We start from the raw sequence: 26,827 nt of genomic DNA, 5'->3' as shown, positions 1-26,827 counted from the left end.
TACTATCTAATGTACTAGTACTTTTGTACTGAGAGGACACAAAGCAATGATATGTGAAGCATCAGTTTTTTTTGCTTTTTTGAAAAGTTATTTCAGAACCTCAGCCTTCAAGGAGAAATAAGCAAGCATGGAAGATTACATTTGAAAAGACTGATACCATAATTAAATGAATTATAATAGGTCTGCTGATGAATTGTATAAATGGGCATTGGTACAGCATTTACTGTATGTAGTTCTGAGTGATTTGAACTATAATTTTTAAAAGTATTACAGAGTGTAAAAGAACTGGTTGGTTTGCAGATACTCTTTACATTCAATTACAGTTTTTTATGCTGTATGAAGACTGCTGTATTTATAATGTTTTCCAAAAAGTGTAACCAGTGTTATCTCATTTTATGTCACCATAAGGATATGTTTAATAACTTAGTAGAAGAAAGGCAAAAGAAAATATTAGTATTATAGACAATGCTTAACATTTGCTGGTTAATTATTTGAAACTAATGGTATAATATACAATGAAATTATTTCCCACGCTGTTTGTTTTTAAGCATATACTTTTCCCATTTAGAAACCTGAAACCCTTTGGATGTTGATTAAACTCTGTATTGTAATTTCTTTTTCAGTCAGGTGCTATTAGGATTCTTGTATTCTTGGATGCTACTGATGCAAGAAATGTAGAAACAGATTGTTTTACTTCCAATAACAGTTCTAAGTGATAAATTGTTCAATATATGCTGTGTTTAACAGTTAAACTTTAAAAAGGCCCTAAGAGTCTCAAATTGAAATGTTGTCTTGTAGGGCAGAATTTAGTGAGAGGGTCTGGGATTCCAGGATGAACTTGTACATTCTTTCAGGGCATTTTTGCAAGGGAGGTTGTTGTGTTTTAAAGGTAGTTGATAAGAGACCTGCACCACCAACCCCAGACCTGCACCACCAACCACCATCGTACATTAGTCTATAGAAGGTATTTGGGTGTACATACTCCTGTACCACTCGGTACCACCATTCACCCGAGTGCAATTTTTGACCATTTGCAGGATACATTATAAATCAGGATGTCACTAGCAGACAATCAGATTTGAACATTCCTTGCATAAAGTAGCTTGCTTATATCCCTTAGGAATACATCACTTAACTGTGCTTATGTGACCGTGTTGGTATGTCTGGTTTTACATGAAAGTTAGGGTAACACATTGTTTATTTATGTCACTGTGAATTCAAGAGTAGGTGTCTGTGCTTTATATTTAGTAAAGTTATCTCTTTTGGACAAGTCACTTAGAATAATTGAATGGTAATTTCATCACTTGATTATTAATTAACAGGAAATTGCTTTTTCTTAGATGTTCTAAGAGTTGATCTTTGCTACTAACTCTGTTCTTTCAGTATTCTTTGCTTCAGGGTGCTGACTGAGGCTATGTGAAATAGAACTTTGTGAAACTAATAAAGAGTTACGACTTTTCAGTTTTGGGGACCATAAAATTGGCTAAAAGTTCACCTCCTCTCCCCTATGACTTAGATCATGTTTCCCCTAGTGGCTATAAACAGTGTATTTCATTCTCTTATGGCATCAAGGGACTTCACTAGATATGTTTGGTAAGGGCCTGATCCTGCTGTTCTCACACATGGGAGCAAGAACCATCTGATCAGGTCCTCAGTCCACTGACATAGCAAATAGGGTGGTGGCTTTTAGAGTCTGATTGACAGCAGGTCAGATTTTGATCAGTGAGAAAGAGTTTTAAAGCTCAGATTCTTGTTTTACAAAAAGCTACTAAGATGTTCATTGGAGATATATTTTCCCCTGTACTGCAGAGAGATGGACTTTATATATTTTTTTATTAAAAAAAAATATGTATCAACGTTTTGAAACCAGATACCAGTACAGGGCTGGCAAAATGAGATTTCCATAGCAGCTAAGGGGATTAACTCTGATTTTTTGGGTGGTTTTTTTTTTTTTTTGTATTTTTCTTAAATACTCAGGAACTACAAGGGGGTGGGCTAATGTTTAGGCTCCAGAAATGATGTGGAAGGCCATTTTCCTCCTTCATTTAAGTCTGTATAACCTGAGTCCATGAAATGAAAGTGGACATTTTTTGTCTTAGAAGGCTTCCATACCTGGCAAACCTTTCCTTGGTTTTTTTTTCTTTTACCCTTTTGTTTGACTATTAAAGTAGACTATTGAAGGAGACTATACAACAGGTTAGATAGGAATAGTCTTCTATATTAAGAGTTATTACACTTGAATGTTGGGTCAAATTCTGCTCTCCCTTACATCAGGTCAACCTTATGGAAGTTCAGTGGGCTTGCATGGGTGTAACTGAATGTGGAATTTGGCCCACTGTTTTACCTGAAAAAATGTATTTAAAATGATTGTTCTCAGTGTGTGCCTGAACTGTGGATGGGAACAATCTCCCATATCTGTTCTGATATGACGCTATAACCAAGCTTCTCGATTTGCTGTTTGGTTGCAGGGTGTGAGAGTGGGCAGTTCCGCTGCGGGAATGGCCGTTGTATTCCTGCAGACTGGAGGTGCGATGGAGCAAGGGACTGTTCGGATGACACGGATGAAGCTGGTTGTCGTAAGTGGAATATCTACTGCATTAATTCAAAGCATTTCCACTTTTTTACAATATTCAGAATTCTCAGCTACCACGATGCTCATGGTACACCATGCCATGATGAGGAGCCTCTTAATTCTTAGAGAGAGAGAGAGAGAGAACAAAGGTGGTGTAAAACTCGTGGTTTGGTGGGCAATGGCTTTGGAATCTAATTGAGACTCATGTTTCTTGAGTTCTGTAGTACCGGTTCTATGGATATTAGAATAGTGCCAAATTTCCAACTCACCCTTAGAAAGAGATTCAGGTCACATGCTGCACTTCCCTCCAATATCCATAGCCATATGTCTAATAAGGACATCTTTTCTGATGTCTGTGGACTCTAAGCATGTGTAGATGGCTAATTGATATTACTGCAATGAACCTGAATGGTGCACACATACAGACACCACAGTCTTCAGCATGGATATAACCTTTGGTATTCGTGGTCACTCAAGTTCACGAGAGGGCATCATACACATTTAATTGGTACACTGTATCATGTATGAAAAAAGGTTCTGTGGCTCTTAACAGATTTCAGTTGAATCACTATGGAGATTTTTAAAATGTGTGTCTATTAAAAATGTTACAAACAAGAAGAAATGATTCTCCATTTTCAGAAACCCTTCTACGTTTTGCTATCTGCCAGCACTCTTCTAGGTTTCGGAACCCTTTGTGCCAGTTAGCCTATGCTACAGTTCGGCCAGGTTTTGTCCTTGAGTTGATTTGGAGTGAAAAGGCTAATTTACATTGTTTCCTCTCACATTGGCTTGGCTCTTCTCAGCTTGAGCCTTGCAGTAATTGGGGGGTAGTTCCTGCAGCCAGACTGTCTGATTTTCTGATTAACAGGTCAGCCAAGTGCAAAGCCAACGGTGTTTTGGATGAATATCTTGCATTAGAAATAACTGCCATTCTGAGTCAACTGGCCACGTCACCCAAGATATTTAAGTCTGAATGATTTCCTCTGAGACAGGAGCCATGGTGCTATTGAACAAACTACTGAGCAAAACTTGCATTAACTTCAGTTGGATCAGAATCTCATTCCTAATGTATTTCCCTAAATAAGTGAAGTTGTTTTTGTTTTCATCTTCTTACAAATGGACATAAAAATAAAAGATGGAGGATGAAAATGAATTTCAGTTTTGTTTAATTAGCTTATCTTGTTTTCTAATTATACTCACATAGTATAATGTTGGGGCCATATAAGTACCTACACAGATTTTAAATCAACAGAACACAAATATATTTTTAAAATGAAACTCAATATTCATTTTTGTTCCTGAAGCAGGAATCCAAAATAATATTTATGATATGCAGCTAAACCCTTTCCTTGTATCTAATTTAATTATGCATTCTTCATCTATGAAGCTGCAATACAGCGTCACATCACTTCTTTAAATGGCTTCTTTACATAGTTAGGTAATCCTCAAATCTCATTCCATGGGCTCAGACTGTTGCTGGGTTGGCTTGCAATGCTTGTGAACTGGCAGAGTCTGAAGACATGATCTCAGGGAGAAGGGTCATTAAACAGAGAGGCCCGGCACAAATCAAACTGGATGGTGTTGTGCTAGTGAATCACAAGATGAGTATTAACTAGGGCTAGGCAAACTGTTCCAGAATTAGGTTCAAACGTCTATTTTGTCTCTCTTTGTGCTCACAGTTTTTTTTCCCCTTTCTTTTTTTAATAGCCACTGTGACAAAGCTCCAACCTTGTCTCAGTGGGTCCGCGCTTCCTGGCGGATTACGTTAGCCTCAGAGGCTCACTGTGACCCTCCACATAGCCCTTCTCTCTGTAGAGGCAAGGGTCACAGCCTACTGACCCATTTTCATCATAAGCCAGTAAGGGAGGTGAGGAGAAGTTATCCTCCCTCGCACAGTCTCTGTTGTCTCCCAGCCTCCGTGATTAGTCAGGGAAGGGAGGGGGGAGCCCAGACCCACCCTCTACTCCGGGCTCCAGCCCAGGGACCCTGATAGTAGCAGCTCTTGGTAGCCGACTTTTTGGAAATAGGATGAGTATGATTCCCTGGGCCACTTCCCCACAGCAGTCCCCACTTCCTCAATATCTTTGTCACCCTTACCTCAGGGCCTCCTTTCTTGTGCCCAATAAGGTTTGTACTGATCCGTTTCTCCAGCAGCCTGGCTTCCTTCTACAGCTCCTGACGCACACCTCCCACCTGACTAAGTGGGAAGGCTTTAAACTAGTTTCAGCCAGCCCCTGATTGGCTTCGGGTGTCCCAATCAACCTAGCTGTCTCCACTGCTTTCTGGAAGGATCTTAATTCTGGAAGGATCTTAATCTTAACAGGTGTCTTGATTAACCTGGAGCAACTGCCATTTGGTTACCATGGTAACAGGGATTTGTTTAGCCTGGGGCTAACATACCTGTTTCTCACCACTTTCCTATAGCCATCTGGCCTTGCCCCGTCACACCACCTATAAGGTAATTAAAAGAGCAGGGACAGTAGAACTTAAACTATTCCAACCCAAGCCCTGCATCATGAATCCACTAAGGAAAATCATGTGCTTAATTTGGAAGAGGCCTCTCCCTTTAGCTCAAAAGTTGTAGGTCTTGTCCAAGAACTGTAATCCCAGGGTAGAACGCCTCATTCCTATTCTTTTGTCTATAGGTGTCTCAGATGCTAGTTCACGCAGGTGAAGCACACTCTCCTGAATAAACATTGTGAAATAACAAATGATTTGCTTGTTTGTACTAGCACAACCTACCTGTGAGGGAAATCAGTTTCAGTGTCAGACCGACGGAGAGTGTATTCCACAGTCATGGGTTTGTGATGACGAGGAGGACTGTGAAGATGGCTCAGATGAGCATCAACAATGCCGTAAGTATTTCCGTCAGAACATTATACCAACATCATGAAAGTGCAAACCATTTGTATGTGAACATATTGATTACATAAAGCGCATGACATACACACAAACACACAGACACGCACACAAATAAACAAGGCTAGTGCAAGCATAACAACTTTTTATCAGAGTGATCTCTGTAATAAACAATTGCTGAAAATGGAATACACTAAAGTAATAATGAAATAAAACATAATCAAATAAATCTAGATAGGGATTATTTAGGTTAATAAAACCTCTCCAAATCTTGCAGTAAAGTAGAAAAATAATTGGCTTTTCAGTTTAAATAGAAAAGAAAAGAAAATTTAAGATGCGTATCCGTTACAGAAGTAATAGGGAACCTGATTACAAAAATTGAATAGCGAATTTACGTCATTTTGTGAACAGTTATACGCTTCTCAATCACCCTCAGTTAGGAGCCTCTTCATTCATTCTTTACTAAAACTTTTATTCATCAAGCTCAGAATCAAAAAAAGAAACTACATTTCTCCCTGGAAAAGGTTTGGAATCTATAAAAGGAAAAATGAGTAAATCTCTAAGTAGAGAAGAGTAATTAAGGGACATTAAACAAACCCTTAGAGAGATTCTAATGCCATATCTGGTGAAACTCTTCAATAAGATACTAGACCGACATTGCAATCTTTCACTGTATAATGAACAGAGCTGTTATCCCTTATATTCAGATCCCAAAAAGCCCTCACGTTTGCTAATAGTGTTATGTTCCATTATCACTTAGATAGCTTAAAGCTAGTACATAAGTCATGTTAATATTTCAGTTCGGAAGGGAAATATTTTGATGATACTCTATGTATTAATCATGCTTGGATTGGTATTTATGAACAAAAATATTTAATGTTCCTTTTCTTCTTTAGTAAAATAAGTTATTTTAAGTATAATAGCTACAGACCAGTTTCTTTTCTCAGTATTGATGGTAAGATATTAAATATTCTAACTAGCTGTTTGAATTCAGTAACCAGTGCTTAATTTGTAATGAAAGAGGTACTGGGGCTCAAGCAATCAGACATTGTAACTAATACATATCAGTTGGGTTTTATGCCATAGAAACAAACAGTGATTTGAGTGATTTGGCTGCTGCGCATTAGGTCAGATTTTGCCCTCAGATTATTAGCATTTGGTAGTGCGTGGGATGTGGGTGGTCCAAATAATAGCTATAACTTATTTTTGGTATATCATTAGAAAACAAATGACTTCTGACTGAGTAGGATCGGGCTTATTTACTTTTCTTCTTACACAGATTGGTTTTGGTCCTAAGATTTGACATTTTATTTAAAGTATCTAAATATCTCTACAGTTAATAAGCCAAATTCTGCTCAGTTACACCTGTTAAACCCCACTGACTTTGGTGGATTTTCATGAGTGTAACTTAGATCAGAATTTGGATCATAGTCCAGGCACATGGTCTTAAAACTTCATTTCTATCTCTGCTGCAGAGGGGAATAAAGCTGGGCTGTCTTTTGCCCCCATTCTCCTTTGCGTATGTGATGCAGACACTAGTTAGTTATATATCTACTAAGGACAGAGTAGATAATAAAGTCAAAATCCAATGAAGGCTTTAGGTCAAGATTTGAACTGGGTCACTGTAACTTGCCTTCATTCTATGTGTGCCCATTAATTGTGAGCAATTTAGAAAGTGCCCCTCAATGACTGCACAGTAAAATCCTGCTGCTTCTGCTTTGGAGCCACCTCTGGGAATATGCACTGATGCTAATTAATTTAAGGCACTTTTGTATTGCTCCTTTCTAGAATGCTTAAAACTTTTTTTTCCATGAGAGCTATTCTGAAAGGCACACACAATTGGAACGAAGAGAAGTTTGTTTTACTCTCAAGTTTTACTTTCTCACTTTTCTAACTGGGTTAATGCCCTAACAGCAGAGCCCGTGATATGAGCACTAGTGTGGGAAGAAGGCATAGAGAGTCTCTGTACAAGAGCTGACCAGGATCCCATACAGCACTTTCCAGAGCATGAGGTGGGGGGAACAAGTTAGCACGCCAGGTAAAGGCATCACAGCCATAAGAGAGCATGGTTTACTGACTAAAGGCAAGATCATACTCCACTCTCCTTGCATGTCGGCAATGGTAGATAGGCTCAAGATTGCATGCCACTTTGGCCATTCTGAACTATCCTGCAGTAGCTGGCGGAATGGTTTTGGGCCTGCTGTGGCTGGTTCCACTTATTATTTGGGTAACAGTAGTGTCCTGAGACTTCACTCAGGACTTGGAAACCTATTGTGTTGGGCACAGGACAAACCAGCCCTCAGCATGGAGGAAAAATTGGAGATGAGGCTGCAGGATCCATGACGATGCAGATTAAGTGCTTCGAAGCCTTGGCATGGGTTGGAGCAGTGGCTGTGCATTAGGAAATGCATTATGGTTGTGTGGCGTGCCCACTGGTTGGCAGGTGACTTTTATTTCTGCCCGAGACACAAAGGTCAAGTAATAAAAGATTGTGTATTTCATGAGAGGGACTCAGTAATAAAAAGGGGAAGAGGAGAAGTACTTTGCTGCATGTAGGTCCTTCATTGGTGAAAATCTAAATTACCTGTTTTTTGCAGCGGGGAGGACATGCTCAAGTCAGCAGTTCACATGTTCAAATGGACAATGCATCCCGACTGGTTACACATGTGATCGAGTTAAAGACTGCACTGATGGAACAGATGAGAGAGGCTGCCGTAAGTCTTTTAAATCTTAGCACTAGATCTGGTTTCATCCTGTCTCTCTTTGGCATTTTAATCAATTTGTAAGATTAAGGGGCTTGTTGATGGACAGAAATGACCACAATATGCTTCTTGTTATCAGAATTTCATTGCAGATTCTTTCATGGATTAGAGCTGATGTTCTGATAGAGTTTCATTATTGCAAGACTTATTAAGTCCCTACTGCTGCCTTATGGTCAGGAACATTTTCGTTTGCCCGTCTCAGCAATAATAAAGTTTTCATTTTAAAAACATCTTTAAAATGTTTTTAAACTTTGGAAAATTTAAAAAATATTTCATTTTCCATAAGAACTTCTATAATCAAACCTTTGCATAGCTCTCAGTGGGGATTGTGACCATGTATCTAAAGATGGAATTTGGCCCCAGGTATTTCATGTATTTTATTTTTAAGTCAACTGACTGAAAATAATGTAGGGGAAATTTAAGCATTTCTTGTCTTTGTTTTTTTCTTAAGTAGTTTTAATTAAAAGTTACATATTAAGTTTAAATATAAAAGTGGTCAACAGAAAAATTGTAGGAGGTTTGACTTTGTTTTTGCTTATTGTCTGTAGTACTTTATGCAAATGTGTATCATCTGCTGGGGTTATATCAAATATTGTGGTATGCTTTATAACCATAAGTAGAGAGTGTGTTCCTTCAGTGATTATTAGGATGCCTAACAAGGAAAGTACAGCTCAAGGCCTTGATCCCTCAAAGATTTAAGCATTTACTTAATTTTGTGCAATGTGAGTAGTCCTGTGACTTCAGTGGGACTGCTCAATGTGTAAAGGTAAGCACATGCATGGTCAGAATATAAGTGTTGGCCTGGGGAGTTTTGCTGTTGACTTCAATGGGGCCAGGTTTTCACCTCTGACAATTTCATGGGGCCTGGGAAAAAAAGCATTGTATGCAGTGAGGGTGAAGGTGAAGACAATGGGATGTTGAATAATTACTGTGCATTTGGGAGGAGGCAAGCGTGGGAAACATCATAGGAGGGGATGTGGGGACACTGGGAGGGAAGGAGTCAGTATACACTGGCGCTGAAGGAAGAGACAGTTATACATAGAGAAGAAGAAAGTAAGCATGTATGCGCCACCAGTTGTGTATCAGAAGGATGATAATGTGGAAGCAATGGGTGCTTTGGGATAAAAAAATATATTTTAAGACAAAAAGAGGATAATTTTAATTTAAATATTATCAAAGATTTACAAATAATGTAACATTCAGTAGAGGGAAAACTTAAGGTATATATAAATATAAAGAACAAAATGTTCAAAAGTTGGCTCATAAGTTGCACTTGCAAAATTTGCATGCACAACCATTGTGAATGCAAATTTACTCAAGCAAAATAGCTAATTGCCCGGACAGTTGTTACTTAAAAGCACAGCGCGTCATTTTGTGTAACCAGATTCCTGTTTATACATGCAAATGTATGATTTGTGCACACAATATATATGTGTGCAAACTTTTCATGCACAAGATTGGTCGAATATTTAATGGTCAATGCTTACCTTGTCTTGCCTAATAGTCAACGGGAGTTATTTGGGTGGATTAGAGGTCAGAGTTGAGCATACTGTGTTTTGCATATATTACTAAGAATTCTATAAGTAATATGCACAACAACCCAAGGGGCTGCATTGCAGGCCCCCCAAGCAACATTTCACTGGGCCCAGGGCAAACTCATAACATGAGTGCCCAACCTACTCCACAGAGACAATAATTAATGAAAGAAAAAATTATATTTTATTTCTGAAATGGCATAGATGAGCCTTATCACTTTACAGCTTTACTTTCTGATCTTTTTTCAGTTGCAAATTCACAAATGACCTCACTAAAGTCAACTTTTTTTATGAGTTCACACTTAAGTGACTTAAGCGTTCCTATGCAATAGTAGATCGCCTGCTGTGTTTTTGATGAGTACCAGCTTGCTGAAGACTTCTTTTGGCTTCTGCCACTGTCATTGGCATTATGCAAAATGTTCGTAGGGCTATACACACTTCCCTGAAAATTAGTCGTATTTTTTTTGTAAATCTCATTAAGTCAGATGAGTGGTAGCAGATCAAGTTCTATTCCAAAAGTAGACTTGAAGCCAGTCTCTTAGAATCTTTTCTCTGTTGCTGGAAGTCCTACGTTTCAGAAGAAATGTAGCAAAACTATGACTGTTAACAGCTTTTGGATAAACTTCACTAGCTTCTGCATTGGTTCGAAATTTGGAGGACCAGATAGAACAATTTTTTGATAAAGAGAATCTGTAATGCGTTTAGGCCACAATACTGGATCTTGTAAAAAGCATGACTTAATAAGTAGTGTAGCACTTCTCTCTCCTGCTTCTTGCAAATCTTCCTCTAAGTCTGGTGGTAATATTACTTGACTATCTTTGAAAGTCATTAAATTGGAATCACAAGATTAATCTGGCTGCTTTTCTTCAGTTTCCACAGTCTTTATACTGAAATCACTGTCACCTTGCAGTTTTTGTTTATCCAGTTCCTTAGTTTGTGCATTGTTTGAGCCAGGCTGTTGAGAGGCCTTGTCTATCTGGAAATATTGGAGGATTGACTGTTGTCCTTTGGCTTCTTTTCTTTCCCTTTCTTTAAGCTCTTGACATTTCTGGCTGCCTGATTTGTATTGATAGCCAAACATGGCAGTATGGTGCACATATTAATGATACACAAGTGACAGATGCTCTCTAGGCACCCTGGAGATACTGTTCCCTGTCCCTGGAGATACTGTTCCCTGTCCCTGGGGTATGGTCTCAGCTATCTAAGTATCCTTGAGGGCTAGATCACTGTTTGGAATGTTGCTTCTGTTTTAACATTGCTTCTGATTTGGCTCAGGTAAATCTTGCAAGATCACGTGAGATCTGGACACCACATAGATGTATAGGCACAAACATACTCACCGAGATATATAACACTGAATCAAACTAAAACATCCACAATTCAGCCTGAATTTTTTTCTCATGGTGATGGGCTTTCTGGCTGGGTCTGTTGTTGGACCAGACTCTAGTAAAGTGTACCCATTGCCTCCCCTATACTTGGGGCCTGCTGCTTTGGAACAGCTAGTAGCTGTGAGTTCGAGAAAGTGGAGGCTGCTATGGTCACTTGTGCTTCTTCTCTAATTTCAGTTTCATTTCTTTGAGGACATCTTACCCCTTTGGGGAAAAAAAGTGTTGGATTCCTCCAGTTTGAACTCTGGACTATACGGAGCGTCTCATGGCAGAGAAGAGACAGAACTGGGTCATTATAAGTATAAAGAGGATTTTTCATTGGGCCTGCTGGACACAGACAGATCCTATAGCTCTTCGAGTCTATCTCCCACAACCGCAGAGTTAAAATAGCTGTGGACTGCCTAGTGACACCACATAGGCCAAGTCCTGGCCTAGAGTTCATGGTCATGGAAGAGACTACTGACTGAGCTACAGAATAGAGGCCTCATTTTTCAAGGGAGTGTCATTTGTGCCTAACGCCTACTTAACATAGTGTACATCAGCATGCTTACTGATAGCGTTAATAATAATAAAAAACTACACTCATAGACCACGAAGCAGGTGCTGGTGTTTACAGTGTTGCTAGCAAGAAGACAGCAGTGAACTACAAAATACACTATCAGGAAACAGATTTGGAAAAAAAGTAGAGCTTTGGATACTGGGTCATTAATAGAGCAACAAGAAATAAAAAGTCACTAATGGCTTTATTTACATAAAAAAGGCTGGTGTACATGCTATATAAAAGAAAACCAGCATATTACTTACTCAGCCAACAGCCTGTGCCTTTTATCCCTTACTTACAAGTGGCTAAAAATGAGTGCTGTCTGTAAAATGAAAAGTGATTTAGAAGCCAATGGTGTGCTGGAATAAAAGGCAGCCCAGACAGCCAGCTTGGAGCTATTCCACATGATAGACCTCCAGCCAACTCTAAAGTCACCAGCACAAATGCCTGAAGAGTCTGCCAAGGATTCAGGAACAGATGCCACTGCTGGACAGATATTTTGCACAGCTTGGCATTTGTGTCCTGTAAAAGCTTAGGAGAAAAGAGATGGTGTTAGCCTTTGTTTAGCAAATGTTCAGAATATTTTTTGGGGAAAATAGTTTTCCTGAAAATGAAATATTGTTAAAAATAAACATTCTTGTGAAGTGAAAAACTTGATGGTGACAATTTGTATTTACATAGCACCTTTTATTCAAGGGTCTCAAAGCACTTTATAAACAATAATTAGCCTCCCAAACTCCTTGTAAAATAGATGAACATAGAATCATAGGACTGGAAGGGACCTCGAGAGGTCATCTAGTCCAGTCCCCTGCACTCAGAGCAAGACTAAGTATTTTCTAGACCATCTCTGACAGCTGTTTGTCTAACCTGCTCTTAAAAATCTTGAATGATAGAGATTCCATAGCCTCCCTAGGCAATTTATTCCAAGGTGCTTAAGCACCCTGACAATTAGGAAGTTTTTCCTAATGTCCAACCTAAACCTCTCTTGCTGCAATTTAAGCACATTGCTTCTTATCCTATCCTTAGAGGTTAAGGAGAACAATTTTTCTCCCTGCTCCTTGTAACAACCTTTTATGTACTTGAATGATGTTATACCCATTTTCTCAATGGGTAGAATGAGGAATAGAGAGGGTACTTGACTCATCCAAGGTCACACAGTAAGTCAATGGCAGATCGAGCAATAGAACTCAAAATCCTTTGCTCTGAGCAGCAAACACAACGATGTTTGAAAATGAAATTACACACTTTGATATTCTGTGTTTTTATTTTAATGCTCCCAGATAAATAGAAAAATAAGATTTTGGTTTAAAGTTATTGGAATTGGGCCTGTTGCATGGTTTATCAGTGTTGCTCTCCACTGCCGGGTGAGAGACCCATTCTTGGGCCCTATCTATTACTCCACGGGTAATTAGATCTTGGAATTTTTGTGGAGGCAGCACATTGAGCCCTGAGGAGAAGAACTGCCCCTCGTCATTCAGCAGCAACCACTCTGGCTGATTGGGGACTGCTGTTGACAGTCTTTCTTAGTCAGAAGGGTGACGACTCTGACTTGACTGCTTGTTAGAGAAAAAGTAGTGGTTGGGGGAGGAGGTGAGGATGAGAAAGATGTAAGCGTCCAGAGGACCATCTCCAAAGAGCTGGTGAATTTTACACCTCTGTCTTTGCAAGGACTGGGGCTATAAGCAGAGACCATGAATCATAATGAATCGTGGTGATTTGATATACTAGAAAATGGGGATTAGATTTTATACTTTGCTAGCAGTGCAGCTGGTGTGTTAATATTAGTAAGCACTATTTGTTTCCATCCAGTCATTTTCCTTTCTAATCCATGTTGATGCAAAGAAATGGTAAGAGAAATATCATTAATTTGGACTTTTCCTCTAGCACAAGTAATTTGTGCTAAAGCGTTTTTAAATGAAAAACCTATATAGAGTGGTCACGATTTATTGAGGAGACATCAAAGTTCATTTGAAATTGCTGCCATTTTTCCTCAGAGTGTAAAGTGTATGTAAACATTTAGTGGACAGGTCTCTCACAGCAGAACTTTGTATAGTGTTGTGCCAGTTAATTATTTTTGGAAGCAGATTTAAATTGTAAAGAAGATAAAGACTCAGTTTGTTTCTGAATGAGTTGCAATATTTAAGAGACCAGTCAAATGCAAAATGCCACCAATATTAAGTAACTGAGCAATTAAACCTGTAGTAAAATGCAACATGAAGATTCAAAGCCACAGTCTATTGTCCTTGCTAATAATCCCATTAGCAGTAAAAGGCTAAGATAAACAACAGAAAAATGTTTCAGCAGCAGGCCATTTAATTAATGTATTGAAGCTGTTTTTATTTCATAAAAATAATAAGGTTTCTTATCTCATTAAATAAATGCATCACTTTGCTTGTCTGTTTTATAGAAAACTGCTAACTCTTAGTTCAGTTTTAAAATACTTATTGTTAACACTTAAAAATGCAGAATGAAAATGCAAACTTTCAGCAGGAATGATTTGATAACAAATGGTGTTTTAACCATAAATAGCTAAGGTCTGTGTGATACTGAGCTGTCTTCCTATTTTGGTAAAGTATAGTGTTCCCCCACCCCTCTTGCCATCCTCTCAATTTAAAAATGTAAAAACCTATACCTGGAGTGGGGGTACCTGGTATCTCTGTGTTCTACTCTGCAGTGACTGCTGTAGCCAAGAAAAGGGTAATTACATGGATCCAGCCTTGTCAGCCAGGCAGGTCGCTGCAGTGTGGGGCTATGAGGGAAGAAGGGAAATCCTCCCAGAAGGACATGTTCATTGAGGTTGATGATCTGACCACAGGCTTAGGAGCTCCTGAGTTTTAATCCCAATTTGCAAAAAGAAAAGGAGTACTTGTGGCACCTTAGAGACTAACCAATTTATTAGAGCATAAGCTTTCGTGAGCTACAGCTCACTTCATCAGATGCATATCGTGGAAACTGCAGCAGACTTTATATATACACAGAGAATATGAAACAATACCTCCTCCCACCCCACTGTCCTGCTGGTAATAGTATACAGACTAACACGGCTGTTACTCTGAAATCCCAATTTGGACACTGAGTTCCTAGAATGGGTAAATCACTTAACCTCTCAGCCTTTGCCCCAGTTACCCTATCCCTAAAATGGAGACCATACTGACTACCCTAAGAGGTTTTAATAAGTTAAGGTTTGTAAAATGTTTTGAAAATGTCCCTGTAATAAGAGGTGTGACATGCAGGTGTGCTGGTAAGAGATTGCTCATTATTCCCTGGCCCCTCTCATAGGACATGGTCAGGGTTACAAGAGGTTACACTCCTGCATCATGTGGCAGAAGTCAGTGTCTGCTGCTTCCACTGGCTACTGTTACAGCTAATCTGCTAAGTATTATTATTGCTTGGTTATATTTTCCTCACAACTGTTTATCCCTGAGGTCTCAGAGCAAAAATATTAGGTGGAAAGCAAAACAGTGTTGTTTTAACTGCTGCCGTAGAATAGCTTTCAAACTGTTTATGAAGGTACAGTATAGTGTGTCCTCTGCGTAGCTACGTTTTAAATGCACCAATTAAATAAAATAACAGTGGCGACTGGTGCCCAAAATAGCTTGTCGGGCGGCGGGTAATATGGTGCCTCCTCTCCCACCTGCCCTCTTCTGATGATTGATCATATTTTGAAAGTGGAAAACTGGGACAATGTGGTTGGAAGCTCACAGGGAAGTGCTTTGGATGGGGATAAGCAAGGCCCTTAATTTTTGTTTTTTATTGAAAAATTCCCAGGTTTTACAAAAGCTAAAATGCTATTTGTTTTTTATTGAATTTTGGACCACTCAAATACATAAAAACACAGATTGTGTTAAGAAAATCCAATACATTACATTAGGTAGGTGTGTTTATGTTAATAAATTAGTCTAAATGTAAATATGAGGATTTGGCTGACTGCTCCGGAAGGAGAGATGGCAGGTCAGTAACCTGGGCAGCCCAGGTAATCAAACCGGGTCAAAAGTGCTCTTACATTTCTCTATATAAAATTTTTTTCTGTCCTCCTGTCCCGCAACATTAACCCAGATATTTACCAAAAAAGTGTGAAGTTAGTTTTTCGCACTGATTTTTACCTATTTTTAAATTTTTGTAATAAACACTGATAAATTCCTGGACAGTTTTAAACAAAGTAAAAACAGAAAATGAAGTATCTTGGGGAACCCTTCTACTGCCTACTTTCCTTCTCCACAGCTAGTCTGTTCTGAAACCTCTCACACCCAACAGCCATAGGCTCAGAACAAACCCAAAGAAACAGTATTGTCAGCAGTTGTGATTTATCACAAGTCTCACACATATTTGGTGTTTTTTCCTACAAGCTCCAGCTCTTGGAGTCAGGAGATCTCATAATCTCAGCTTTCATTAAGAAGAAAGTTTCTAGCCTTAATGGTTGGAAAAACCTGGAAAATGTGAACCCTGAAGGCCCCACATCCAGCAGGAGAATGTAAAGAACTCCATGTTTATTATTTTTCAAAATCTCGTGATTTTTAAGTCATGATTTTGGGGGGCCTGAATCATGGTTTTGAAAGATTGAGGGTGGCCACACTGTAGAACCCACACACAAATGACACACACATTAAATTAAAGAGATGGGGATTAGTACAAGAATTGTAAAGTCAATAAGGACCTGGCTAAAGAGGAGAAGGCAATGGGTTGTGCTAAAAGGTGAACAATTGGATTGGAAGGAGGTTACGAGTGCAATTCCTGAAAGATTGGTCTTGGGACCAATCTGATTAGGCTGCATTGTCAATACAGATGAGGGTCAGAATATTATACAGGAAGATCTGGATGACCTTTTAGACTGAAATGACAGAAATGAGATTAAATTAAATAGTACAAAGTGTAAGATCATACACTTAGGGTCTAATAATAAGAATTTCTGCTACAAACTGGGGGCTCATCAGTTGGAAGCAACAGAGGAGGAGAGAGATGTGCGTGAGTTGGTGGATCACAGGATGACGATGAGCCACCAATGTAATCCTAGGATGTATCAGGTGAGGCATTTCTAGTAAAGGTAGAGAAGCGTTCATGCCATTATATAAGGCAGTGGCAAGACCGCATCTGGAATACTCTTTACAGTTCTGGTCACCCATTTTCAAGAAAGATGAATTCAAACTGGAACAGCTGCAGAGAAGAGCTACTAGAATGATTAGGGGAATGGATGTCCTATCTTATGAGGAAAGGCTGGAAGAACTTGGCTTGTTTAGCCTAGCAAAAAGAAGGCTGACGGGGATATGATTACTCTTTGTACATACATGAGTGGGTAAACCTTTTAAGCTAAAGGACAATGTTGGCACAGGAACAAATAGACATAAACTGGCCATGAACAAAACCAGGCTGGAAATAAGAAGGTTTCTAACCATCAGAGAAGTGAGGGTCTGGAAAAGCCTCCCAATAGGAGTTGTGGGGAAAACAATTACACCTCTACCCCGACATAATGCGATCCTCTGGAGACACAAAATCTCACCGTGTTATAGGTGAGACCGTGTTATATCGAACATGCTTTGCCCCCACTCCCCACCCCCGTTCCTTGTTCCCTGAGCGCCCCCTCCAGAGACCCCTCGTCCCTAATCATGTAGTGAAAAATATGATAGAGTATTTTCATATCAGTTGGAAAACTATGCTGTGGTTAGGGGCTTTACCCTTTAACCCATGAAATTCATGGAATTACTTGTGTGAGTAAGGATTGGAGCCCTCCAGCTCTAACTCATTATTGCCATCTGGCCTCTCACAGAATGCTTTTGCTCAGAGCAAAGGGAAAAATTAATTAAATAATCTCCATAACAAATAAAATGGAGGAAAAAAATATAATGTACTTATTCCCTTAGTACAGGGCAAACTAGGCCGGATCTGGCCCATCAGGGTTTTGGATCCAGCCTGTGGGATTGCCACCCCTGTGGCACAGCGGGGCTAAGGCAGGCTCCCTGCCTGCCCTGGACCTGTGCCACTCCTGGAAGTGGCTGGCACCACATCCCTGCGGCCCCGGCAGAGCGGGGGGCAGAGGGCTCTGCGTGCTGCCCTCACCTGCAGGCACAGCCCCCTGCAGCTCCCATTGGCTGGGAACAGGGAACCTGCCTTAGCCCCGCTGCGCGCCGCTGCCACCCCGAATCCCTTCTGCACCCTGCACTCCAACCTACTGCCATGCCCTGCACCCCTCCTGCACCCGCACCCCTGCTCTAAGCCCCCTCCCGCACCCCAAACTCCTGCCCTGAGCCCTCGCACACCACCTGCACCCCAACACCTTGCCCTGAGCCCTTTCCTGCACACAGCACCCCCTCCCACATCTCGCACTCCCTCCTGCACCCTAACCCCCTGCCCCAGCCCTACATTTGTCGCCCTGCATGCAATTTCTCCACCCAGGTGTGGCCCTCAGGCCAAAAAGTTTGCCCACCCCTTCCTTAATAGTACTTATTATAAAAACTAATAAACTGCAAACTGGGCAAAATACATATTTTAAATAACACCGAAACACCTCTGCTAATGGCACCCGATGACATCTTTTTAACTCTTTACATTGACATTACATGAGGAGAATGCACAAGACCCGAGTTGAGAGCATGCCCACTGCAGGAGTGATGCTGCCATAGGTTCTCTCTTCTCCAGAGAGATTCCAGTCTGTAGTGGGGGAAAACGGTGCACACTAATGTGAACTGGTTGTCATTAATTTACAATAGTTTGGTGGTAGGTTTCTGAAGGGACAGTCCAGGGGAATGGGGCCAGCTTTCATATTTTTCCCTCTGAGCCTTGCTCAGGGGATCCGAAACAACACAGAATATCATTTGAAGGATTTCTGTGCAGGTGAGATAAAACTACTCCTCCCTTAAAACACTTCCCCACGTTAGGTCTATGGGTTTTGTCTCCCCTCCAGTTGTAGAAATGGAGCAGGTTGTGGAGCTGGCTGCAGTTATTAATATGCTCTAAAATGTTGTTTTATTGTTTGAAGTTTTGAAAATAAAACACACATGATATTTTTACTCTTTCTTTTTTGGTGACAGAAATGATCCATTAGTGGTTCTCTAGCTCAAACTAACCTCTTTTTTTCCAAACAGAGATACTGTCAGGTTCCACCAGCTGAGTGATCTGATTGGTGGAATATTCTTATATGCTTAGTAAGGCCTGATCAGCCAGATTTAGCCTTTCAGGCTATTGGTCCCCAAAAGAACTTTGGCTTCCTGAGCTCCTTAGCTGCAGAGGTACCGAGTGGGAAATGTCTTCTGTGGCATGCCCAGTTAGGCATTCTCTGCCAGCACCTTTCCTCATCATCTTGTATCCAGCTTGATCAGAATACATATCAGTCAGTTGCTTGAGAAATCTGTCAGCTAGGGGGAGCAATACCATGGCTATGGCCTGAAATTAAATAAACAAAACAAATGGCCTCCCACTGTCTCTGGGGTTAGGTTTCAGAGTCCAGTGGGAAGCCTGCTACTCTGTATGACTCAGTCTGTATAAAGATGCTTTAGTTAATTTAGCTGTTCTAACAGTATAGGATTTTATATGACATAACTGCAGTTGATTTAAGTGAACAGGAGGCCTGTACATAACATTTAATGCAAAATAGAGTTTTACTAAGACCAGCCCAGATTTTGGGGTTTGTAGTTTGAAAAAATATCTGCAGTTAGATATGTTAATTATTAGCTATTAGTCTCTAATGAGTGCCCCCTAAATTTTGGTAAATAATATATTGTCTGAATATTAAACATCCTAATCTGGGACTAAATTTCCCCCCATGTTAACTTTAGTTAAAATTGCTCCAATTTACATTGGTGTAAATGAGATCAGGATCAGGATAGGTTCAATGTATTCTACACTTAGTTCATCTGTTAGAGCTAAAGTTTTCTAGGAGTTCATTCTAAATCAGCAGCTGCTTTCTGTGATCTTGATAAAATTCTTGATCATTAGCAGCCCCGACAATTAAAGGGAAGTTAATTTCCAGGCTGGAAAAATCTGCTATTTTAATGAAAAAATTTAAAGGGACAGTTAAAGGAAGGCACAGAATTAGATCTGAGTGATTTGCCAGGCTTATGAGTTGCAAGACAATAGAAAACTTATTACTCTCCACTATAACTATAAAAGACAGTGTTAAAATAAATGGCAAAAGATACAGTGATACCAGGTACACATGTACACTTTGGCTTATGGTTAAGACATGGGATTTTTTTTTACCATAATCATATGGGTTATAAATTATAAATGCATTAATGAAAACTGTCTTTGGGGCAAAATCATCATAGTCTTGTCTGCAAAGTAGGTCTTGGCACTGAGTAGATGACAGGGTACCAGGGCTAGGAGAATCTTTCCTCTATGAAGTGGTGCCAGTAGGTATCTGAGGTACCCATACATGCCCCCACCACAGGGGAATGGGGCTGGTGGACTCTCACAGTGGCTAATGCCCTGCACTCCTTATGAGGTTCTGCCCCTTGTGTATTTCCATCCATGGAGCCCACCTGGACTCTATGGATGGAAATATAGATGTGTGCCCCCACCCATTGCTGTCTCCTTCACTGTACACTGTAGGTTCCTCTGCCATGGTGTCCTCCATGTTTCCAGAGACAGAGGAAGCTTTTGACTCTCAGTGAATAGCATAGTTTGGCTCAAAGTCAGGCCCTAGAAACACAGCCATACACATAAGACTGCAGAATCTATACTATTGGTGAAGTTGTATGCCGACTCCCCACAACCCCAAGCACGTCCCCCATGCAAGGGCCAGGAGTAGCCTGTGTCAGAAGTGGGGCTGCTTGGTCAGGGTGTTTGGGCTAAAAGATGTTAAGCAAGCCTTCTGACACCAGGCCATGCCCTGCAACTAGAGTTGCCAACATATTTCAAAAATAAGGGACTGCTTTCTTAGCACACCTGCCTCACCTCTCCTCCCAATATTATAATCATTATAATAGTAATAATTAATAAGATGTACTCACCTTCATGGGTATTTCTTGCTGCTTTTTGCAGCATTCAGCAACTCCCAATCTTGTTGTACAGAGATGAAAAAATAAGGAATGTCCCTTGTAATAAGGGACTGTATTCAGCCCTACCTAGAACATTCCCTTGTTGGGTCCAACCACAAAACCTTTTGGAGTGTGAACTGTACTCGTTCATGGGAACCCCAGAAGGATACAGCAGCTATGCTCTGGGGTTCCTCTTCTGGCCACCCCTTTTTCAGTGATGTATACAGCGCCCCAGTCTGCAAGTTGCTGAGGGACTGCAAACCACATTAATTACAATGGGAGTTTAGGGTTCTTGCTACCTTGCAGGAACGGGCCCGCACAGAGATGCAACCTGAATTTGGCTAGTATGTTTGACATTTGATACACCTATTTATATTGTAAAATTAAGAACTTTTGTAAATAGATACCATTAAAAAATGCATCCAGATGAGTCCATAAATGACTATTTCAAGTTTAAGGAGAAAAATGGTAACATACAGTATGAGAACAAATAATTTTGTCATTGTGTTTAGACACAAATATTTTATCTGTGGAATTTATTGGTTTTTTTTGTGTGAATTCTGTTGGAGAGAATTAATAATCTATGTTTTAAATTCCAGTTGGCGTGTATGAAAACGTGGATGAGAGTGAGAGAGAGAACGAGAACTTTGTCCTGTTTATTAATAATATAAGGATGTAAAATGGGAAGAGAAATACAGAATGAAAATTTAGGGCCACAAAATGAATGAAGTTTGATTATTCTTGAGCTCATTTGACTGGCTAAATATTCCTTCCATGTAAAAGTCCCGAGACACTGAATTTGAGAGCGCATGGAGTTCTAAGAGGCTCTAAATCTGAGTGCAAGTACCTCCATTTCTAGTTAAACATGTTTACTGAGATCAATAACATTTAAAACTAAGATAAGAATAAATAAAATACTTGCTTTCTTTGGTGTTGTGTCATTTTCCATATTGCCATGGGTTATTTGAATTGTAAACTCCTTGGAGCAAGGACCCGGCCCTGGGATAGGGGCAGGTTGTCTCATAATTGCCTAGTTTCTTGCAAGGTTTTTTGTATGTTTCTGTGACGCATCTGGTACCGATCACAGCTGGAGACAGGATACTGAACTAGATGAATCATTGGTCAGTTCCAGTATGGCAATTCCTATGTTCCTTTTTATATTTGTCTGTAAAGCACCATGCATAGTGCAGAATGCATACATAACAATATAATCATAAAGAGATACTGTATATTCTAATACTTGTGGCTACTGTGTTTTTTCTTATAGGTTACCCAACATGTGAACAGTTATCTTGTGCAAATGGAGCATGTTTTAATGCAAGCCAGCATTGTGATGGTAAAGTAGATTGCAGGGATGCCTCTGATGAAGCCAACTGCAGTAAGTGCCACATTTAGCATAACCCCAAACATTTGTAGTACTATGTATCCTCTTTGTAAGAGAAATACTGGAGTTTGTTTACTACATTTGAATATGTTTTTTTCTTTTCTCCATTCAAATGATATCGTTCAGCTCATGGATGTGCCAGTACCCAGTTTCAATGTGCCAATGGAGAATGTATCCCCCGAGCCTTTATCTGTGACCATGATGATGACTGTGGAGACAGGAGCGATGAAAACTCTTGCAGTACGGTGGTTTTATTTGGCTTGTTTGCCTGTTAAGAGCTGGTTTTCTTTGAAAGCGTGACAGATAGCACAAAGCAGGGGCAATGCTCTGTTATGTAGCAGACAGAATCCAAAAGTTCTTTTAATATTTTTTTTTTTTGTGGCTGAATGATGGAAGTTTCTCTTGTTCCTTCCCTCAGCTTATGCAACTTGCAGAGGCAATTTCTTCACTTGTCCAAGTGGCCGCTGTATTCATCAGAGCTGGGTTTGTGATGGAGATGATGACTGTGAAGATAACGAAGATGAAAGTGGATGTGGTAAAGACAGAAGCAAACTTATTTTAATGATGCAATTTACAAAGAAAAACCTTGCAAACCTCACTGCTAAAAAGTCTTAACATAAGAATGTTTTATATCAGAATTTTTAAAGATCCATGGACATTTCTGGAAAACTTTTAATTGTTTTTATAGATACAGTTCTACTAATATAATATATATACTTTTAATACTTTGGGTTTTCTTATTTTGTATTGCTAAGATGGTGAGTATAAACCAGGGTATGTCAAGAATTCATCTGCTTATTCCCTGTAGCCCAGATCTTGCACCATTTAAATCAATGGAAACTTTGCCATTGATTTTCATGGGAGCATGGTATGTCCTCATGTGAAGCCAGAATTCTCAGTTTGTAACAGAATGTCCATTTCCACAGTAACTAACTCTGATGTTACAAGTACAGGATTATGATTTCTGGTTGGTTGAGTATAGGAGGAGATAACGTGCTGGAAGGAAAATGCAATTTTTGTGTAAATATTCTGAGTAACATTTTTGTTATTAATAATGTAATATTCAAAATAACCATCTCTATCTTTAACAAAGATCTTCCATTTATCAAATCACCCTTTTCAGAGGAATTTGTAGTAAACATGAATATACCAGTTAATGAGAAATGAGTGTGTAGGCATTAGGACTGGTGAAGAGTTTTCTGCTGAAACTGTTTTTCTATGGAAAACTGGGTTTTCGGCTAAACAATCTGCAGTGCAGAAAGTGCCTCCTTTCCCATGAAATTTTTGATTTTTCATCAAAAAAATGATGCTTAAAAACCAAAATATACTGGCTAAAAACAACTTTCTGATAAAAAATTCAGTTCAAATTTCTTGTGAAAAATTGAAATTTTCTGTGGGAAAATTTAAACCATTTTTTTTTTGGTGCTGAAATTTTCTGTGATTACCCTTCTCCCCCCACCATTTTTAGACCAGCTGTAACAGGCATGTTTCAAAAGAACAAAACCATTGTTCCATTTTTAGTACACCGGTCAAGCAAAAGCTAAATAGTAATAGGTATCTGAACAATGGGGAAAAATGGAAAGGGTTCACCTGACTGCATGAGTATTTTCCACAGTGTAATTTGAAGATCACTGAAAGAATATGGTGACTAGGATAGATACTATTTCTTTTATGGGCTGTCACAGCTACATGCAACAATCAAAAGCTGAATGAAAAATAATTGAAGATGCTTATTCTCTAGGAGGCTTTTGGGAAAGCAGCTCCAAGTAGTACTTGAAGCATGTTCCTCAATTATTCTGTGTTGCTTCTCTTTTCCTTAGAAAGTGGTCGCCATGAGTGTTACCCAGGAGAATGGGCCTGTCCTGTGTCAGGACACTGCATTCCAATTGGTAAACTGTGTGATGGGACTGCAGACTGCCCTGCCGGAGAAGACGAAACTAACATAACTGCAGGCAGACACTGCAGTGAGTATTAGAACTAGGAGGATGCATTGAATAGCAGAAAAGCACATTGATGTCTTTTTTGTGTCTTTGGGGTTTTCTAAACAGCACTGAGAATTAGGAGGTGTGTTATTTTTATTAGCGCTGAGTGGACATATTGAAAAGTATTCTCTGCCATGCATGTACAGTTCTGTTGACCTCTTGTGTGGAAGGTTTGATAGATAAACATTTCTGATAATTTTTTTCAATATTTATTTGAAGAGTCAAGGTTGAGCTCTTGTGGGCCGTTGTTTCTCTTCATCCAAAATATTTTTGTTTCACCTTTTCACATTAAACAGGAAAGAGTAATACCTAATGGTTAGAGCACAGGACTGCATGGCTGTGTAACCTTGGTCTGGGCAAGTCACTTAGGTCAGAATTTTCAAAATTGTCCATTGATCTTGGGTACCTGCGTTTTAGTGCTCAGCCTGAGAAACTCAGGGCCTGGTTTTCAGAAATGATGAACACAGAAAGGTCCCATCAACTTCAGTTGGACTTGTGGGTGCTCAGTAGGGTTGCCAGGTGTCCGGTTTTTGCCTGGAACACCCGGCTGAAAAGGACCCTGGAGGCTCTGGTCAGCATGGCTGACCGAGCTGTTAAAAGTCTGGTTGGTGGTGCAGCTGGGCTGGCAGGCTCCCTGCCTGGCTCTGCGGGGCTCCTGGGAAGCAGCCAACATGTCCCTCCAGCTAAGGGGCGGCCTTGGGGGCTCCACACACCTCCCCCACCCCGAGTGCCGGCTCTGCAACTCCGATTGGCTGGGTACTGTGGCCAGTAGGAGCTGTGGGAACAGGGGCAGCACGCAAAGCTCCCTCACCACCCCTCGGTCTAGGAGATGGAGGGACATGACACTGCTTCTTGGGAGCTGCCTGAAGTAAACACCTCCCAGAGCCCGCACCCCAAACTCCCTCTCATGCCCCAACCCCCTGCCTCAGCTTGGAACCCCCTCCCACACCCAAACTCCCTCCAGGAGCCTGCACCCTGCATCTCCCCCCAGGGCTGGCCCATAATATTTTGGCATCTGAGGCAGGGAGCTCAAATGACTCCCCTATGCCCCATCGCTCGGGCCAAAACTTTGAAAGGTCTCAATTCTGCTTTCTTCCTGTTCTACTCCTCTCATGGTACTGCTCTGCTATCTGCCCCAATAAAGGAGAACTAACAACTTAAAATGCCTTGTTCAAAAATTTAAAGTAACACTTAACTTTCAAACTCCTGAACAGCAAATGTAACTTCTCTTGTCTGCATAGTAAACACTGGCATTTTTATCTGTTGAATAATCAAAGTGGTGCTTTCTGTGCCTTCTTGGTTGCAAAGATTTGAACTGCTTCCTGCAGGTCCACAGTCTGGGCCAGCTCATGCACTATTGAGATGGTTGCAAGGCCGACCAGCCTCTCCTATGTCATTGTGGAGCATAGATGTGTTTTTATTAACTTCAGCTTGGAAAAGCTGCATTCTCCACTGGCAACTGTTACAGGAAGTGTTAGAATTATTCGCAGAGCAACAAAAGCATTTGGAAAGAGGGTGGTCATCTTATTTGTGCACATATATTCCAGAACAGCCTTTGGAGTTGACCTTGCTGAAAAGTATCTTGAAAGGGCTTTCAGTTCATCACCTAAATCACTCGCATCAATATTGCGCATGTCATCATGTGTCAACACTGTCTCTAGTGCCCTGCATTGCTGGTGTAGGTCTTCTTCAGCTATAGTGAGGAGTTCTGGAATATCATACAACATCCCAAATATACTGCGGTGTTCCTTGAGCTGCATGAAAGGTTCTTCAACTGACTGTATTGCACAATCTAGCACCTGGTTAAAGAATTCAACTTTGAATTGTTGTTTGGGGTCTCTTATGGGATTATCCCATGCCTCATAATCAAAATGTCTTCTTCTTCGCTGACTCTTGTATTCTTGAATGGGTGGGAAAATAGCTTCAGTGTGAAGTTCCTCTGCCAACTTCTGTGCGCTCTTCAGGACGTTTTGAAATCTCTCATCTGACCGGTAAGACTGTAGGTATGACTTTGCTTTGTCCAGTTGTTCCATTGCCCCAGATATATCAAGGTCAACACCCTGGCGTCTCTTGCTTTTAAACACCATTTATTTCAAACAGTATGTCATGCCACAACACTAAGCCACACAGAAATTTGAAGTTATGTATGTTTCTGGTGATTCCGTTTCCCTCTGCCACTGTTCTCCCACGAACAGTTCCTGTCATAGCATTATCCTCCATAATAGCAACTATGGCATCATCTATCTTCCCAATTTTGTGTTTGATAGGCTTTATCGCCTCCACTCGACTTTCCCATTGTGTGGCACTCAGTGGTTTCAGTGTCAGAGAGGATGTTCCCTGACGTTGTTTCAAAATTTGCCATCGATGAGTTGATGCAGAGAAAAATACATAGATCCTTTGAATTACATTAAAAAATTCAGCAGCCTCACTAGATGCTGGTGCTGCATCACTGACCATCAAGTTCAATGAATGAGAACTGCATGGGACAAAAAAAGCTTGAGAGTTTAACTCTCGGATCCATGTCTGCACTCCTCTGTTCTTTCCTCTCATGTTGGCACCATTATCGTAGCCCTGACCTCTTATGTCAGTTATCGCAATTCCTGTATCTTCCAGCTTTTTAAGAAGCACATTTGTCATACCAGCTCCTGTAGTATCATCAATGTCAATAAATTCTAGAAAATGCTCTCTGACAGTCACCATTGCAGGGATATTTTCACTAGGTTCTGTTGTTGTAACAAAACGCACCATTAAAGTCATTTGTTCCGTATGGCTGATGTCAGGTGTGCAGTCCAGAATAACAGAGTAATATCTTGCTGACTTCAGATCTGCCAAAAT

At 40.3% G+C, this 26,827-nt stretch overlaps 1 protein-coding gene across 3 annotated transcripts in view; it reads left to right on the top strand.

The window, feature by feature from the left end:
- Positions 1–26,827, top strand: part of LRP2 (LDL receptor related protein 2) — a 181,292-nt gene that overhangs the window by 16,282 nt on the left and 138,183 nt on the right. For all 3 annotated transcript variants that reach the window (XM_084643577.1, XM_084643576.1, XM_084643575.1), the window contains exons 2-8: positions 2,469–2,576; positions 5,305–5,427; positions 8,029–8,145; positions 21,894–22,004; positions 22,137–22,250; positions 22,429–22,545; positions 23,831–23,974. In XM_084643577.1, coding sequence (XP_084499703.1) covers positions 2,469–2,576; positions 5,305–5,427; positions 8,029–8,145; positions 21,894–22,004; positions 22,137–22,250; positions 22,429–22,545; positions 23,831–23,974 — 834 coding nt within the window. The remainder of the gene's footprint in view (positions 1–2,468; positions 2,577–5,304; positions 5,428–8,028; positions 8,146–21,893; positions 22,005–22,136; positions 22,251–22,428; positions 22,546–23,830; positions 23,975–26,827) is intronic.

Source organism: Lepidochelys olivacea (assembly GCF_965140295.1).
Source record: "Lepidochelys olivacea isolate rLepOli2 genome assembly, chromosome: 11".
Lineage (NCBI taxonomy): Eukaryota > Metazoa > Chordata > Testudines > Cheloniidae > Lepidochelys > Lepidochelys olivacea.
This window is presented reverse-complemented; position numbering and strand designations above follow the sequence as displayed.